Raw genomic sequence first — 17966 nt, 5'->3', positions numbered from 1 at the left:
CCTGAATCACATGGGGACATAGGATTTCGGAGTGGGCCCTTCGAGTCCACTTTGCCATTTAACATGATCATGGCTGATCTTACCCCTGGCCTCAACTCTACTTGCTCCCCACAGCTTGTTAATCCATTTTTCATCAGAAACATATCTACTTCTTTCTTGAATCTGCTGATTGATTCTGCCTCCACTGGACTCTGGCGAGTGAGTTCCACTGTTTCAAAACCTTCTGAGAGACATTGTTTCTCCTCATCTCAGTTTTGAATATTCCTGATGAAGGACTCTTGCCCGAAAAGTCAATTCTCCTGCTCCTTGGATGCTCCCTGACCTGCTGTGCTTTTCCAGCACTACACTCTTGACTCTGATCTTCAGCATCTACAGTCCTTACTTTCTCTCAGTTTTTAAGCTATCTTCTTTCACTCTATACCTATGACCTCTTAATCGAGACTGTCCCACAAGGGGGAGCATCTGTTCAACATCAACTTTATCAATCCTCTTTAGCATTTTATGCACCTCAATCAGATCTTCCCTCATTCTTCTGAACTCCAGCCAGTACAAGTCCAAGCTATTTACCTCTCTTTGTACAACAGTCCTTTCATCCCTGGAATCAACCTGATGAACCTCCTCTCAACTGCCTCCAGTGCCATCATAGCCTTCCTCAAGTAAGGAAACCAAAACTGGACACAATACTCCAGATGTGGTCTCACTAACACCTTATATAATTGTAACAACTCTTCCTTATTTTTCTGATCCAGATCTTTTGCAATAAATGCCAAGATTCCATTTGCCTCACTTAATATATGCTGCGTCTGCACAGTGACTTGCTGTGATTCATGCACAAAGGTGCCCAGACTCCACTGAACTGATGCACTTTGAATCTGCTTCACATTTAAATAATAATTGGCTCTTTTAATTTTCTAGCCAAAATGGACAATCTCACACTTATCTACACTAAACTCCATCTGCCAGATTCTGGCCATTTCTCCTAGCCTATCAATACCCATCTGTAAACTCTTTATCTTTTCATCACAGTCTGCATTCCCACTTATTTTAGTATCATGCACAAATTTCGCAATGTTACATTCTGTCCCTGGTTGCAGGTCATTTATAAAGGTTGTAAATAGTTGATGTCTGAGAACTGAATCCTGTGGCACTCCACTAGTGACAGTTTACCATCCAGAGAAGGGCTTATTTATCCTAACCCTCTGCTCTCTGTCAGTCAGCCAATCCTCCATCCAGGCAAATACTCTACCCTTAACCCCCCCGGGATCAAACTTTCTGTATCAGTCTTTTATGCATCTCTTTGTCAAATGCCTTCTGAAAGCCTAGATATACCACATCCACCAGATTCCCATTATCCCCCTTGCTGGTTACACCCTCAAGGACTCCAGCATGTCAAACATGACCTGCTCTTTATGAAACCATGCTGACACTGTGAATTGAGTTTTGTTTTTCAAAATGTTCAATTACCTCCTCCTTTATGATTGACTGTAGCAACTTCCCCATGACAGAGGTAAAACTAACTGATCTGATTTCCCACCTTTTGTCTATTTCCTTTTTTGAATAAGGGTGTCACCTTAGCATGCTTCCAAACCACTGGTACCTTTCCAGAATCCAGGGAACCTTGGAATATCATATCTAATGCATCCACTGTCTCTGCTGCCACTCCTTTAATACCCTATGGTGCAGGCCATCAGGCCCTAGGAATCTATCAGCCTTTAGTCCTATCAGTTTGCTTAATACTTTCTCCCAAATTATCATAATTTCACCAAGTTTCTCTGTAGAAACTGAAACTTTTTGGTATAAATGAAAGTTAAGAAGGCTGTTGGCTTTCATTAGCAGGGGGATTAAGTTTCTGAGTCATGAGGTTTAGCCGCAGCTTTATAGAGCCCTGGTTAGGCCATACTTGAATATTGTGTTCAGTTCTGGTTGCCTTATTATTGGGAGGATGTGAAAGTTTTAGAGAGGGTGCAGAGGAGATTGAGCAGTATTCTGCCTGGACTGGAGGGCATGTCTTATGAAGAAAGGTTATGGGAGCTAGGGCTTTTCTCACTAGAGTGAAAAAGGATGACAGGTGACTAGATAGAGATGTACAAGATGATGAGTGAATAGATTGAGTGAATGGTCAGAGACTGTTTTCCCAGGCAGAAATGGCTATCACAAGGGGACATAATTTTAAGGCGATTGGAGGAAGGTTTAGGGGAGACGTCAAAGTTTGTTTCTTTACAGAGAGAGTGGTGGGTGCATGGGGGTTGGGGTGGGGTGGCTAGTAGAGTCAGATACATTAGGGACATTTAAGTGACTCTTGGATAGGCACATGAAGGATGGTAAAATGAAGGGTATGCAGGTTAGTCTGAACTTGGAGTAGGATAAATGGTCAGCACAACATCAAGGGCCAAAGGGCCTGTACTATGCCGTATTGTTCTATGTTCTACTATCTTCCACTGTGATAACAGAGACAAAATATTAGTTAATGCCTCTGCTATTTCTGAATTTCCCATTATTACCTCACCATTTTCATCCTCTTAAGGGCCACGATTTACTTTTACTATTCTCTTGCAATTTATATAGCTTCTGCCTTTATGTAATCCGTGACTTCCTTGTTAAGCATGTTAAGATTTTTCATCTTTTTACAAATCCTCTTCCTCTCAGGAGTATGCTTTAATTAAAAGGTATTTAGTATCTCCCTCAGCATTTTCCCCTGCCCTTTAATATTTTTGCCCAGTTCACTCAGACTATCACAAAGACTATCCAGCATCTACAAAGCAAAACTCAGGAGTGTGAAGGCATACTTCCCACTTGTCTAAATGGGGGCAGCTCCAACAACATTCAAGAAGCTTGACACAATCCAGGACAAAGCAGCCTGCTCCATTGGTACCACATACAGAAACATTCACAGTCTGCCTACCACTGACACTCACTAGCAGCAGAGTGTAACAGCTACAACATGCACTCCAGAAAGGCACCTAGACTCCTGAGACAACAGCTTTCATGCCTGTCATGTTGAAGTCTAAGGGGGATACAACATATTGCACCCATATCCATTAGCAAGTGGGTTCTGCAGCATCCCTAAAGTCAGCATAATGTCCTTTGGCACATGTCACATCACTTGCTGTAGACTATAACAACATGAACAACCCTGGAAATTTACCAAACATTTGTACGTTCACAGCAAATGTCACTAAAAATCAATCAGCAATTAACCTAAAAACAGTTCCTTAAATAGAACTAACCAAGAGTAGAGGTGCTGCTTGCTGCGGATGAGTGCTTGCTTATATGAGGATTGACATTTTTATCAACGTGTTTTACACAGTTCTGACAGATGCTCACCAGGTGCATGGTGTCATTTGATGCAGTTATGATCAAAAGTGCAAACACGTATGATAAATGTGAAGGAACAGGGTGCTATTGAACCACATTTTAGGAGGCATATTTATTCCAGTTAAAAGTTACTGCAGAAATGTTTAAAATTAATTATATCAGATTTTTATTTGTTCAGATGTATTTTTTTTCACTTTAAGACTGTTGGCATCAACAACTGCTTGTGTTATCAGTAACATGTTTAGTTAAAAATGATTGACATCTAATAAAATAGAAATGTTAGAAATGTTAGTTTGAGTAACCCCTGTGACTAGTTTCCTACTAATTACCAGGTCTTGTGATTAAATCAATAATTTACATTTGTTTATACTATAATTACTGTGCTATTCATTCATCAACAATCAATGAAAATCAATGATCTATGAAAAATTTAAAACATTTAGAAGAAGCATCCCATTTTAAATTATATACTAAATGTAGAATGAGATAAAAATGCCTTCACGATCTTTGTCATTCAGGTCTGTAAAAATATACTATAAAGCTGAATGGCATTTCAAGCCTCTTGCATTTTATTTAAGTTATTCTTTAAATTTATTCTTTAAATTACAAATCATTTTAAATCCAATGTCCTAAGTTGCGTTGCTAATAGGATTGCTACTCAAAAAACATTTGCTGAAAATCAATCTGATTTTTCTTCTTGTACAGATACCAATTTAGCAAATGCTTTGCAAAGAGACACTTAGGTCAGAAAATTCCAAACAAAAACCTTTCACTCAGTATCAGTGTAAGATGCAATAGATGTGAGTTTCAGGTTGAGGGATTTTTACATTTGCTAATGTACAGATGGTTAAACAGCTTCATTTTTGATGAAAACTCCACAGACCTGTTATTAGGTCGAAAATTATCTCCTTTTTGAATAACGTTTGAATGGCAAACAAAATATAGACTGTCCTCGAACTCACTCTGTTGAACCAAGCTTCTTAACGTTTGCTCAAAAAGACTTAGCATTTCTACAGGGTATAGTATAATTATTCATTAGTCAATACAATTGAAATGGCAGGCAAGTAACCTACTTTACTTTTTAAACCATTCATGGTTTTTTTTCTGTCACTGTATAGACCCAGCTTTTTTGGCTGTAATGTTAACGTTTGCTGTCCTTACAATTGTGAAACTAATCGCAACTTGTGCTATCCACACTCGTACTATGTAGAATATGGAAATCCAGAAATTGTTGCCAGTAATTCTCTGCTTCTCTGTGGGATGTGCTGTTGGAGTTCCTGAAAACAGAACTATTTAGGAATGTCTAAACTGATGAGATTTCCCACTGTTAAGCTGTTAAAAGAACCTTCAAAACGTCATGCTTGATCAAAGAGGTGCAATTAGGTTTTCAGTGATGTATTACATCATAATTACTGTGGAGCAACTTACAAAGCCCTGGAAAACCCATTGTTTAATTTATATAATGTCCAATCTTCCTCTAAGTTAAATTTTTCATGGGTTTTCTAATTGGTTTTTAATTTTTCCTCGTGACACCTTAGTTCTAATGCATATGTACCAAACTGATCATGGCACTGGAGTGCATGGGTCCATTTAGATGGAGGGAGTGTAACAGAATGTAGCTGTAGTTGTGAACAGTACAGATAAGGGGATAGATACTACTCTCTGCATGTTGTAGCATGAGTTTCAAAAAGGGGAGAAGAAATAGGAGTGTAGTAATGGTAAGGGATAGTGTAGTTAGGGGTACAGGTAGTCTCCTTTGCAGCTGTAAGCATGAGACTTATAGGTTATGTTGCCTGACCAATTCTTCTTACAGCTGTAGAGGAACTTGGAATTGGAAGTGAGGGTTCCAGGTGTTGTCATCCATTCTGTTTGCAATGACACTGTTAGGACTGTTGAAAGAATCTAAACAGTTAGGAGTGAACTTGAAAAGCTGAACCTCCATTGTATTAATCTCAGGATTACTACCTAAGTGGCAGGCAAACTGACATAGGATAAACAAAATCTAGCATGGGGACAGGGGGATGGTTTTCAAGAGGGAATACATAGCCTTGCAAATCAAGAGGAAACCCAGAATGGGAGAGGAAAATTAAAAATAAAATTTAAAAAAACATTGAAATCAGCTGTAAATAAGACAAAAAGACAAAAATAGTTAAAAGGCAAAATTAATTGCTCTCACTTTAAATCTATATTGTATTTTGGACAAAATAAATGAGTTGATGTCACAAGTATAGATTAATAGGTATGATCTTGCAGCCATTACGGAAACATGGTTACAAGGATATTGAAGCTGATAAATAAATATTGAGGGATTATGTAACTTTTCAAAATGGCAGAGTGGAAGCAAAGGGTGGTGGGGTAGTTTTGTTAGTATGAGATGGATTAAGTTCAATAGCAAGAAATTATCATGGATTAAAAGACATAGAATTCATGCAGACAGAGGTAAGAAATAACAAAGGGATGAAGATATAGGTTGGAAAAGTCTATAAGCCCTCAGAAAAATTCTGTACTATAGGATACATAGTAAAGCAGGACATAAACCAGTCATGTAAAAAAGGGCAGTGAATTAATCATGGGTAACTTTAATCTTCAAGTAGATCAGGAAAGTCAAATTGATAGAGGGATCCATGAGATAGAAGTCATGGAATGTTTCACTACAGTAACATAGAATAACATGTTATGGATCCAATCAGGGATCAGGCCTGGATTTTGGAGTTGGCCATTTGTAACGAGCTATCTAATATGAGATCTTAGTGTAAAAGATCCCCATAGAAATAATAATCATGGTAGAATTTAACATTTATTTTCAGTGAGAACCTTGGGTTGGAAACAATGGCAAAGAGGTAAAAACAATGACTGCAGATGCTGGAAACCAGATTCTGGATTAGTGGTGCTGGAAGAGCACAGCAATTCAGGCAGCATCCGACGAGCAGCAAAATCGACTGATGAAGGGCTTTTGCCCGAAACGTCGATTTTGCTGCTTGTCGGATGCTGCCTGAATTGCTGTGCTCTTCCAGCACCACTGATCCAGAATCTGGAAACAATGGCAGTAAAACCTAAATAAAGGTAGTTACAATGGGTTGGGGACAGAGCTGGCTGTGGCCTGAGAAAGAAATTTAGCAAAAAGTTTGGCTAATGAACAATGGCAGACATTAAAAAAAAACCATGACTCACAATAAAGTATATCCTAGTGATGAAGAAGGATTCTAGCAAGGGTACAAACAACCATAGTTAACTGATGAAGTTAAGGAATGTATCAAAATACACTGAGGGAAATATTCATGGTAAGAGGATCATGAAAATTTTAAAACCAATAAAAGATGGCAAAAATCTACAAAAGATGGAGAAAATAAATTTTGAGGATTAACTCACAAGTAATACAAAAACAGATAAGAGGAGCTTCTTTTGTCATATAAAAAGGTGGAGAGAGAGGCCAAAGTGAACATAGTCCCATTAGAGAAAGAGACTAGGGAAATAATGTGGAGCTAAGGAATGGTAGAATAAATATTTTGTATCAGTCTTCATGGTAAAGACATGAATAGCTGTCCAAGAATATTAAATAATCAAAGTGAGGCAATTAATGCATATAATAACCATCACTAGAGAGAAAAAGCATGAAGGAAACTAATAGGCTAAAGGCCAATATGCCCACTGGACCTGATGGGTTGTAACCTAGAAAGGAAGTAACTGCAGAGATATTGAATGCACTGATGATAATCTTCCAAAAATCCTTTGATTCTGAAAAAGCCTAAGGGGACTGCCAATGTAATACCTTATTCAAAAAAAGGTACACAAAAACCGGTAATATAGGTAATAGCAGAGAATTAGAGATTCATAATGTGCTTAAGCAAGGTCAGCATTGTGTCATGAATGGGAAATCATGCATGATAAATTTATTAGAATTCTTTGTAGAGGTAATAAGTAGGACAGATAATGGGAGCCAGTAGATGTAATATATTTGGATTTCCGAAATACAATTAATAATATATTACATAAGGCTACTTAATTAGGCAAGATCCCATGACGTTTATAGTAATATATCAGCATGGATAGAGCATTGGCCAACTAATAGAAGACAGAGATAAGGGGAGCATTTTCATGATCACGATCTGAAACCAATGGAGTGCCACAGCAATCAGTGCTGGGCCCACAATTAATGGCAATATATAGTAATGACTTATATGTTTGAAGTGAATAACTATCACCAAGTTTACGGATAATAAAAAAAAATGACAAGCAACTGATGAGGATGATTTAAATAATCTACCGAGTGGTCTCAACAGCTTCAGTGAGTGGGCAAAAACTTTGTAAATATAATATAATGTGGAAAAATGTAAGGTTATGTCCTTGGGCAGGAAGAATTGAGGAGCTAACCATTATATAAATGGAGAAAGATGCAGTAAGCTGCAGCATTAGGGGATTTGAAGCACCTTACATAGTAGTATTTCCCTATTACCCACTGAAGCAGCAGCGCTAGCCACTGGGCCACCCAAATCTTTACTTTATCATCCTGGCAGTGAAAGGAGCTGGAACAAAGTTCGTTTCTACAAAACTTGGGGATTATTTAGAAATTGGAAGATCTAAAGGATCATTCAGAAGTGATTGGGTTACCTTGTTTTGCATTAGAAATTCCATCAATAGACCAGCTTGTCTCCTGGCAGAGCATAAACATCAACGCTTTATAAGGTTATGAATAAAAATCATTGAAACCCGTGATCTTGGATTGTTTATCTGAATGATTAATAAGATGGCAGCTTGCTATTTGAGGCTGTATGAGCCACAATAGCAGCAAGTAATGCGTTTCCTTTGTCCCAACATCAAAGATTTTACAAAAACAGAACATGATGGGTAAACTCAGCAGGTCTAGCAGCATCTGTGGAGAGAAAAACAGAATTTACCTTACATCAGAACTGTTCAAAGATTTCAATCTCAGTATTAACTACAATTATGCTGAGGTTTAAACCAATTCTCATTTTAGTGGTAGCAATTATAGATTAGTGTTGTGCTAACCAACTTCACATCTGAAAGAACCTTTAGACCATACAAAAACATTTATTAAAGGATTGCTTGGATCATTGCACATTGATAATGTCAGCTTCTTCAAAAATTGCAAGTAGTTAGAATAAATGTGCTTTTTTAAAATTTTACTCTGCCGGTTTCTGTTCAGTTCTGGAGTACATTCATGCTAAAGGGTACTGATAAGTTTCTTTAGGGTAGGGCTCCAAGGTAAACTTCAGCCCCTGACACATTGAAAATAATCTGTTGGGATGGTTTGTCCACCTCCTGAAGAACCTATTGACTTCATTAGAATAGTTACACCACACTGTCATACTGCAGTGAGACCTGGACTTTTCTATTCGTCATACATAAGAATGCTACAAAAAATCCACCACCAATGCCTACACTTTATTATCTGGAATCAAAAGGAGGATCACTGAACAAACATTAGTGTCCTTCATGAAGCCAGCTTTACAAACATTCTTGCGAAACTCCTTCAAAATCAAATACAGTGGACTTGATATAGTGACGAAATGATTGAAAAGTGCCCCCAGCATATCCTGTTCTCTGACCTTTCGAATGGCCAGTGTTCCAGAGTTAGGTCAAATAAAACACTGCAAAGGTTCTTCTTAAAGAATAGCAGCATTGCCATTAACGACTGTGAGGAGCTTGCTATCAACTGGTCAAATTGATGTTAACTTGTCTCTCAAGCGTCATCATACATTGAATCCAAATATTGTAATAACGAGGCAGAGTGGGGTGAGACAGGAAAAGAAAAGGAAGCAAATTCTGCATTCCAGGTCCCACCTTATCCTAGGTACCTTATGAATTGTAGGTTGAGAATCAGCTTGTTCAGTTGTTTGAGGCCCATGGCAGAATCTCATCAGCCTGAATAAGCATCATTCTAGCTCAAGGGACAGAAGTTAATTCAAGTGAGATGAAAGTAATGCTACTATCACACCTTTAAGGTAAAAAATCACACAAAAATGAAGTAATATGTGCTGTAAGCAAACTTTACCTGGTTGAATATATTTTTCATGAAGATTGCTCTAACTCTGACCAGTGTCAATTAGAATTTAAAGCAAACTGCTCAAGATTTTTATGTCTGAATTCTTCAGTAATTTATTTTCTCATGTGTGACTTTTAAGCGTTTGTGTAATTATTGATGATAGTTATCATTGCATATGTATAATTATTGATAATAATAGTTATCATGCATTCTTACTTCCTATGAAAGTCAATAAATTCCTTTGTACCCTATTATGTTGAGGAATTATTTATAAGTTTGGAAGTGAGAGTAACCATTCTCAAACACCCTGGGCTCATGACTATGACTCATCACATAGTGAGATTTCATTTGAATAACATTAAATCTTTTGCACTATGCCAACTAGTTCCCTCTTCGCAGAAAGCTAGTGTTTCTCTCCTTACTTAGCATCTCTCTGTATACGTACAGCTTCCTCTCTGCTCTTTGTTTCTTCTCACTTACGGGGCTCTGATTGAAAACATTAAAGAAGACCTACAGATGTGAATTAACAGTCAGTTATTCTATGCAGCATCTGTGCCATCATTCTTCCTGCTTTTGTGCATTCTTCATTGTGTTGGCCTGATCAGTCAGCCAAGGCCACACACGTTGCAACGAGCATTGTGTTCACACCTAAGGAGTCGGTATGGGGTCTGGATATCTCAGTAACTTCCACAAGCTCTCCTATCTTCCCAGATCTTTGCAGTCCTCTGATTTTGCGTCCTTGTGAATCTCCAATTTTCATTGCCCTGCCATTAGGAGCTATGCCTTTGGTGTCTATTCCCCTACACTCTGAAAATCTCTCCCTCATTTCTCGGCTTCTCTGCCTTTCTCTCTCCTTTCAAACTCACCTTAAAACCTAACTGTTTGACGAGGAGAAAGTGAGGACTGCAGATGCTGGAGATCAGAGTCAAAAAGTGTGGCATTGGAAAAGCACAGCAGGTCAGGCATCATCCGAGGAGCAGGAGAATGACATAAGCCCTACCCAATTTAATTCCTCCTCAGTATAGTTTGATGTTAAATGTAATTCTCTTTGCTCCTTTTACTCTGGTAATTTACTATGTTAAATGTGGTACATAAATAAACGTTGTTACCATTGGGTTGAGGAAATTATGAGAAAAAGTAATATTTACTGTGTCGAAGGAAAGATAGAGACAATGACACCTGGTATTTGCAAGATGATTAGAGAAATAGAGCATTGCCCTTTCATACAGCATGGAAACAGACCCTTCGGTCCAACCTGCCCATGCCGACCAGATATCCCAACACAATCTAGTCCCACCTGCCAGTACCCGGCCTCATATCCCTCCAAACCCTTCCTATTCATATACCCATACACATCTTCAGATTTGTACAACAATGACAACAACTTACGTCCACATTGCACCTTCAATAAAATCTGCGAAGGAGTTATTTAGGAACACAACATATCAAACTATGAACCACATAACGTATACTTGGAAAGATGTGAAAATGAAAAACTGGTCACAGAGGTAGTTTTTTTTAGGAGTTCCTTTAAAGAAAAAAGAGAAAGAGAATCTGCTGTGTCTGCGTGGGTTTCCTCCGGGTGCTCCGGTTTCCTCCCACAGTCCAAAGATGTGCAGGTTAGGTGGATTGGCTATTCTAAATTGCCCATAGTGTTAGGTACGTTAGTCAGAGGGAAATGGGTCTGGGTGGGTTACTCTTCAGAGGATCGGTGTGGACTTGTTGGGCCGAGGGACCTGTTTCCACACTGTCGGGAATCTAATCTAATAGTCATAAACGCTGATCTTGAAACAATGTTACACATGTCAGCTGTTTTAATATGCCTACTTCAGAAATTAACCTGTGACATAAGCATGCTAATTATTGCAATAATTGCAACTGTCTTACCTTTTAGGAGATGGTACTGCATTTTATATATATGATTAGATGAAATAAATATTCTGAGATTAGGTTCTATGCTTTATTTAGTTTAGGGTCACACTTATGTCGTTTTAAATTAAACTTTAGCAAAATGCAACTCATTAAATAATTATTGAATTATTTAGCCATTTTAATTGATGCCATTCCAATTAGAGATATCATCCAAAACTGCTATGGCTCCAATACTGCTCTGCCCAATACTTGTGACATTCATCAAATTTTTCCAACTGGTGAAAATGCAACAAGAGATGAGATGCAAGCCATTTTTTATTCTGTTACAAACAAAAAGAATGACTTAAAAATTGCAGTTAAGTCATTAAAGGCCTTAATGGATATGTAAGTGCTATAATTATTACACAGGGCATCAAATGAACTGTAAAATATGTAATTACCAATTCTATAGGAAATAAATTATTTGCATGCCAAAAAAAGACAAATAGGGAAGCATTGGATAACATTTATTTCGGACATGGGCATCAGGGACAGGTCCTGTTGAGGAAGGCAGCATGCAAACTTTGTGTTGTCTGCTCACCTAAATGATTTCAGCATGCATCCCAGCACACAGCACACAACACACAAATGACTGGCTCCACTCGACAGCAGGGACCCAGCACTGCGTGCGGTAAGCATGACGCCCAGCTAAACAAGACCTCTTACAGGGAGCTATACGTATCATACAGGAATTACTGTAATTGCCTTTGGGATGCTTGGCAAGAAGGTTAAAGTTAATGGAGCTATTAGCAATGGAAAGACCTAGGTTTTCGAAGGTGGATCTGCAAGGACTAGTGATGGAGGTGGAAGGAAGCCAAAAACATCATGGCCAGGGTCTTCCTGTGCTCGTACTGTTCCAAATCAGAACAGTTTGGAGGAAGGAAACCTTTCAGCAGCTGACTGACTTCTGGCAGGGTTTTTAGCTAAGCTGAGAAAGTCTCAGAACCCAAAAGCTTCTGGCCAATTTGAGGCTGATAGTTCCAGAACTTGGCATCACGACACTGTTATAATGAAAGTGGCAGGCACCATCCATAGAAAAAACCTTTTGACTCCTAGTGGCAGAATATAAACAGGAAAGGTGCTGTTTGAAGGGGTTTCTGGGGTTGGGGGACATGCTGACAGAGGGAAAGCAAAAACATGGTAGGAGTCTTTAGCAGCAATCTCATGTCTTCGATCTTGTCCTTTGACTGCACACTGATCAACACTGTTTGAGGGAACTCCCATTCCAACTGGGAGTCTACCTAAAATGCTTAATCATTAAGTGAAAAACAGAAAAATTGCAACCCAGGTAGGATGAAGCCCCTAAGTGATCATTAATTGACTGCTTTAGGACATTAATTAGAGTTGGAATTGAGGGTTCTCAAAGTCTAATACCTGCAAAGGCAGGATCTGGTAGGTTTATGGTACTTAAAACAATGGTATGATGCTGATGGATAAAGACCCCATGTCTTCTGGAAACTCCACTCTGGAAAACAAAAGTTCCTTTTGGCACCATTATTAAGTCATAACTTTAAGAACTGTCTTGATTATTTTGGTCAACCAACTTTGGTGTGCAATGTGTAAAGGCATTTTATTTATTTGTTATACTATGGCAGCACAAGGATTACATAGAATTATATGATTTTGTTGAGCCACCAAAATTAGTGAATAGTTCAATGAGAAAGAATACATTTCAATACAAGTATTTGAAAATATCATAGAATGTGAAAGGAAAAGGATATGAATAAAAGAACACATAAACAGGAGTAGACCTGTTGCTTAGTTTGCTTTGCCATTTCTATATTAAGGAGATGTTCTACTTCAATACCACCTTTCCATGTTATTTCCAAATTTCTTGAAGTCATTAGCATCTAAGAATCTATCAATCTCTGTTTTGAACATTCACAGTGATTGAGCTTCCATGACTTCTGAGGTAGAGAACTCTAAAGATTCATGAACATTTTAGTTAAGAGATTTCTCAAGTTTGTCTAGCCCTTTAAGAATTTTGCAAGTTTCAATGTGATCACCACTTATTCCTCTAAACTCGGGATCTTTCAGGTCCAGTGTCTTGAAACTCTTCTCTCAGGAAACTCCTAACATCTAGGAGAAGACTGTTGAACCTCTGCTACAGTCCCTCTATGGTACATGTAAGCTTCCTTTTGTAAGGGGACCTAGATTGTACAAAATGCTCCACAGAATAGCTCTATATAATTGAAGCAGGACACCGTCACTCCACTAGTCATATCCTGTTGTGATAAAGGTCAATGTATCACTTGCCTTCCGAATTGCTTGCTAAGCTTGCCTGTTGCTTTTCAGTGACTTATGATCCCTTTGATCATTAATTCTTCCCAGTGTCTCACCATACTCTTCACTTCCGTTTCTCTTACCAAAATGGATAACCTCAAATGTATCCATTATACCCAGCATCCCTAAGAACAAAAGAAGAGGAGCAGGCCACTTACCCTCTCAAGCATGAGCTGGCATTCAATTAGTTCATGATTGACCTGTGATCTAACTCCATATCTCTGGTTTTGTCCCCTATTCCTGAATACATTACCTTTGGTTAACAGAAATCTCTCAGTCTTAGTTTTAAAATGATAAATATACCTTGCCATTTGCAGAAGAGAATTCCAAAATTCTATGACTCTTGGAAACTTGGAAATGATTCTAACCTTTCTCCTGAAAAGAATGGTTGTATTTTTGAGGCTATGTTCCCATTTCTCGACTCCCAAATCAGTGGAAACTTTCTCTCAATCTATCCTGTCAGTTCTCCTTAATGTCTTGACAATTTCAATCAAATCAGCTCTTACGGGGATAACCCTTACACTGAGCTGCCTGATCCCCCAGCATAAAACAATGTAAAAGGAGTTCCATAGTATTCCATTGACATGTTTCTTATGAATTAAAAAAAAACTTCCTACCAGTTACTGAAGGGAAGTAGATGCCAACCAGCAGAGTGAAGTAGGACGTCATGTCAGTGAAAACATAAGGTTGATCCAAGCTGACTGTTGATATTGAACTGGTCACAGATGGCAAATTACTATGCTCCACAATCACTCCTTTGGCCAGGTAATTCGCCCACAGGTTTTCTATTACATAGAAAGAGACAACACAGTATTGTAAGCTAAATTGTTTGCAGGTATAGCACGACTGTCAAAATTATCATGTTCATAGCCTTGAAGCCACACATCACTAGCAAATATGTTACCCAACTGTCTCTCACAGTTCTGATTTGTATGGTCTGATATGATCTAGCTTATGAGCTGAAAATGTGTTGCTGGAAAAGTGCAGCAGGTCAGGCAGCATCCAGGGAACAGGAGAATCGACGTTTCGGGCATAAGCCCTTCTTCAGGAATCCTGAAGAAGGGCTTATGCCCGAAATGTCGATTCTCCTGTTCCCTGGATGCTGCCTGACCTGCTGCGCTTTTCCAGCAACAGATTTTCAGCTCTGATCTCCAGCATCTGCAGACCTCACTTTCTCCTCAATGATCTAGCTTATGGTCATCTTCATTAGCGTTGCTAAAGTCTCTCATTGACTTACCAACTTAAGTAGCATTGAGCTTACTAGAAGCAGCTGAGAGTTGAGAGAAAAGTCTTAGACCCCATTATGCCTGTATTCTAGAAGTGAAAGACTAAATTAAAAATTGCACTCTCTACCTGGGAGACTCCTCTGTTTGGGAATCAGAATACAGGTTTGTAACCTGGCTAAGTAAAAAATGCAATTTCAGTAGAACTTTTTAAAATGGATCTGCTGAAACCACAGTGATATTGACCATTGAAGAGTGTGGTACTTATTGAGGAAAAGTGCTAACATCACCAAACAATGACTTTTACCTTATGGGTTGACAGAGACTTACAAATAGATAACTGTGCAAACGTATGATTTGTGATCGCATTGCTGATTGTTTCAGCCTCAACAGGTTTTGACATTTAAAATTAAACCAAAGTTAGCTGACTGATTATTTTCCATAAATGCCCTTCAGGGAAGGATATCTGTTGTCCTTACTTGGTGTGGCTTATATGTGACTCTGGGCTCACAGTTAACTCTTATCTGCTCTTTGAAATGACCTCAGCAAAACACTCAGTTCAAGGGCAGTAAAGGATAGACAATAAATGCTGGCTCAATCAGTAGCACCTACATCCCATGAGAGGACATGACAAAAAGGAACGGCATTATAGAGTCATAGAGTCATAGAGATGTACAGCATGGAAACAGACCCTTCGGTCCAACCCGTCCATGCTGTTACTTCAGATCTTCAGCTTTTAGAACAGTTATCTGTATGTTGATTGAGAGACGCGCCATTTATGTTATGAACAGGAATATCATATCAAAAATATTTTCCTCAGGATTCTATAATACCTTGGCCTGATCTCCCAACTCAAGAAAGAATACAACGTACACAATGGAGAGCATGAGAGAGGAGAACCACGCAAATATTTTAAACCAACATTTTACTCAAATGTTGATTGCCTTTCTTCTTGGAATGTGGCTGCAGGAAAGGTTACATATCCTGAATTAAAGCTGGTACTTAATCTTATTATTGAATCTAGAGATTAAATTTGGTAAATCAATAAGGAGATATTTAAGCAAAAGAAAGTTAACAAAGTGAGCATTTGGATTGGTACTATTAAACTAGAGAGAGTTCAGAAGAGATTTTCCAGGAAGTTGCCAGCATGGAAGTTTTAAGCTATCAAGAAAGGCTGGATAGGCTGGGACTTTTTTCACTGGAGAGTAGGAGGATGAGAGAAGACCTGATAGAAATTCATTAAATTATGAGAGGTATAGAGTTAATAATAGTTGTCTTTTCCCTAGGATCGAGGATTTCAAGACTAAGGGGCACATTTTTTAAGGTGAGAAGGGGGGAAATTTAAAAAAAGAGATAGGAGACAATTTTTATTTTACACAGTGTTTGGTTCGTGTGTGGAATGAACTTTCTGAGGAAGTGATGGATATGAGTACAATTACAACGTTTAAAAGATATTTGAATGGGTACATGGTGGCACAGTGGTTAGCACTGCTGCCTCACAGAGACCTGGGTTCAATTCCCGCCTCAGGCAACTCTCTGTGTGGAGTTAGCACATTCTCGCCGTGTCTGCGTGGGTTTCCTCTGGGTGCTCCGGTTTCCTCCCACAATCCAAAAATGTGCAGGTTAGGTGTATTGGCCATGCTAAATTGGCTGTAGCATTAGATGAAGGGGTAAATGTAGGGGAATGGGTCTGGGTGGGTTGCTCTTCGGCAGGTCGGTGTGGACTTGTTGGGCTGAAGGGCCTGTTTCCACACTCTATGTAAGTAAGTAAATAGGAAAGGTTTGGAGCGATATAGGCCAGAAGCAGGCAGGTGGGGCTGGTTTAGATTGAGATTATGTTCGACATGAACTGGTTGGACCCAAGGGTCTGTTTCCATGTCGTATGACTCTATTGGTCCTATAGAAAATAAGACTGGGCAACTAGAATTGGAAAGGAAATAATTAACAGATGAACTCAACAAGTGTTTTGCATTGATCTTCACTGTAAATGCTCCAAGCAACATCCCAGAAAGAGCTATAAATTAGGAAATGGGGGGAACTCATGAATTGCGCAATCACTAGAAAAGTAATACTGCACAAGTTGTTGGAGACACAAGAAATCAAGACTCTAAGTCATGAACGGAAGTGGTTATTGAGATTGCTGATTAATTAGTTTAACTTTCCAAAATTTTCTAGGCTCACAGAAGTTTCCATTAGATTAGAAGATAGTGAATGTAATGCTTTTTTGAATAAAGGGAGACAGAAGGCAGGAAATGAGCTAACTAGTTGAACATTAGTCATAGGGACAATAGTAGATGATGTTTTTAAAGACAGGGGTCTTAGAGAAATTCAAGAAAATCAAAGCAGAGTTGCCACAGTTTTATGAAAAGGAAATCATGTTTAACAAATTTATTGGAAAATTTTGAGGATAAAGGAAAACTGGTAAATGTACTGTACCTAGATTTCAAAAAGGCAGTTAGCAAGGTGCCACATCAAAGATTATTATGGACAATAAAACTTCATGTTATTGGGAGTAACATGAATGGAAGATTTTCAAGCTAACAACAAACAAAGAGTAGTTATAAATATGTAATTTTCTGGTTAGCAAGGAAGCTGTAATAAGTGGTGTGCCGCAATGATCAGTGTTGGGACCTCGACTTTATTCAATTGAGTCAAAGAACTAAAATGAAGATACACAGGGATAGGTCTGAACATAAGCTGTAGAGAGGACATAAAGAGGAGACGGTGACATAGATAGTTAAGTTAGTAGGAAAATATCTGGTAAATGGAGTATTTTGTGGAAAAGTGTGAAATTGTCCATTTTGTTAAGTAGAATAAAAAAGAGGAGAATTATTTAAATAGTGTGAATTTGCAAAGCTCTGGGGTGCTGAAGTATCTGGGGATGTTTATGCATAAATCACAAAAGGTTTCTTTACAGGTATAGTAATTAGGAAAGCGAATAAAGTATTATAATTTATTGTGAGTGTGATCGAATACAAAACGTTATGCTTCAATGAAAGAGGTTATTGGTGAGACTATATCTGGAGTGTTGTACTGTATTGGTCACCTAATTTAAGTAAAGATTTAAATGTATCGGAAGCAGTTTAAAGGAGTTTCACAAGATTAATACCTGGAATGGATGGGTTGCCTACATGACGGGCTCATACTCGAAACCTCGACTCTCCTGCTCCTTGGACGCTGCCTGAATGGCTGTGCTTTTCCAGCACCAGACTTTTCAACTCATATCTAAT

General features: G+C 38.5%; 1 protein-coding gene across 1 annotated transcript in view; it reads right to left on the bottom strand.

Annotated features, from left to right (window-relative positions):
- The window catches only part of LOC122559948 (solute carrier family 12 member 5-like), a 125182-nt gene that overhangs the window by 77315 nt on the left and 29901 nt on the right, over positions 1–17966 (bottom strand). The window contains exon 6 of the mRNA XM_043710057.1: positions 14131–14298. Within this exon, the coding sequence (XP_043565992.1) occupies positions 14131–14298 (168 nt within the window). The remainder of the gene's footprint in view (positions 1–14130; positions 14299–17966) is intronic.

Source organism: Chiloscyllium plagiosum, chromosome 20 (assembly GCF_004010195.1).
Source record: "Chiloscyllium plagiosum isolate BGI_BamShark_2017 chromosome 20, ASM401019v2, whole genome shotgun sequence".
Taxonomy (NCBI): Eukaryota; Metazoa; Chordata; class Chondrichthyes; order Orectolobiformes; family Hemiscylliidae; genus Chiloscyllium; species Chiloscyllium plagiosum.
Note: the sequence above shows the minus strand (reverse complement) of the source record. Positions and strands in the feature narration are given on the sequence as shown.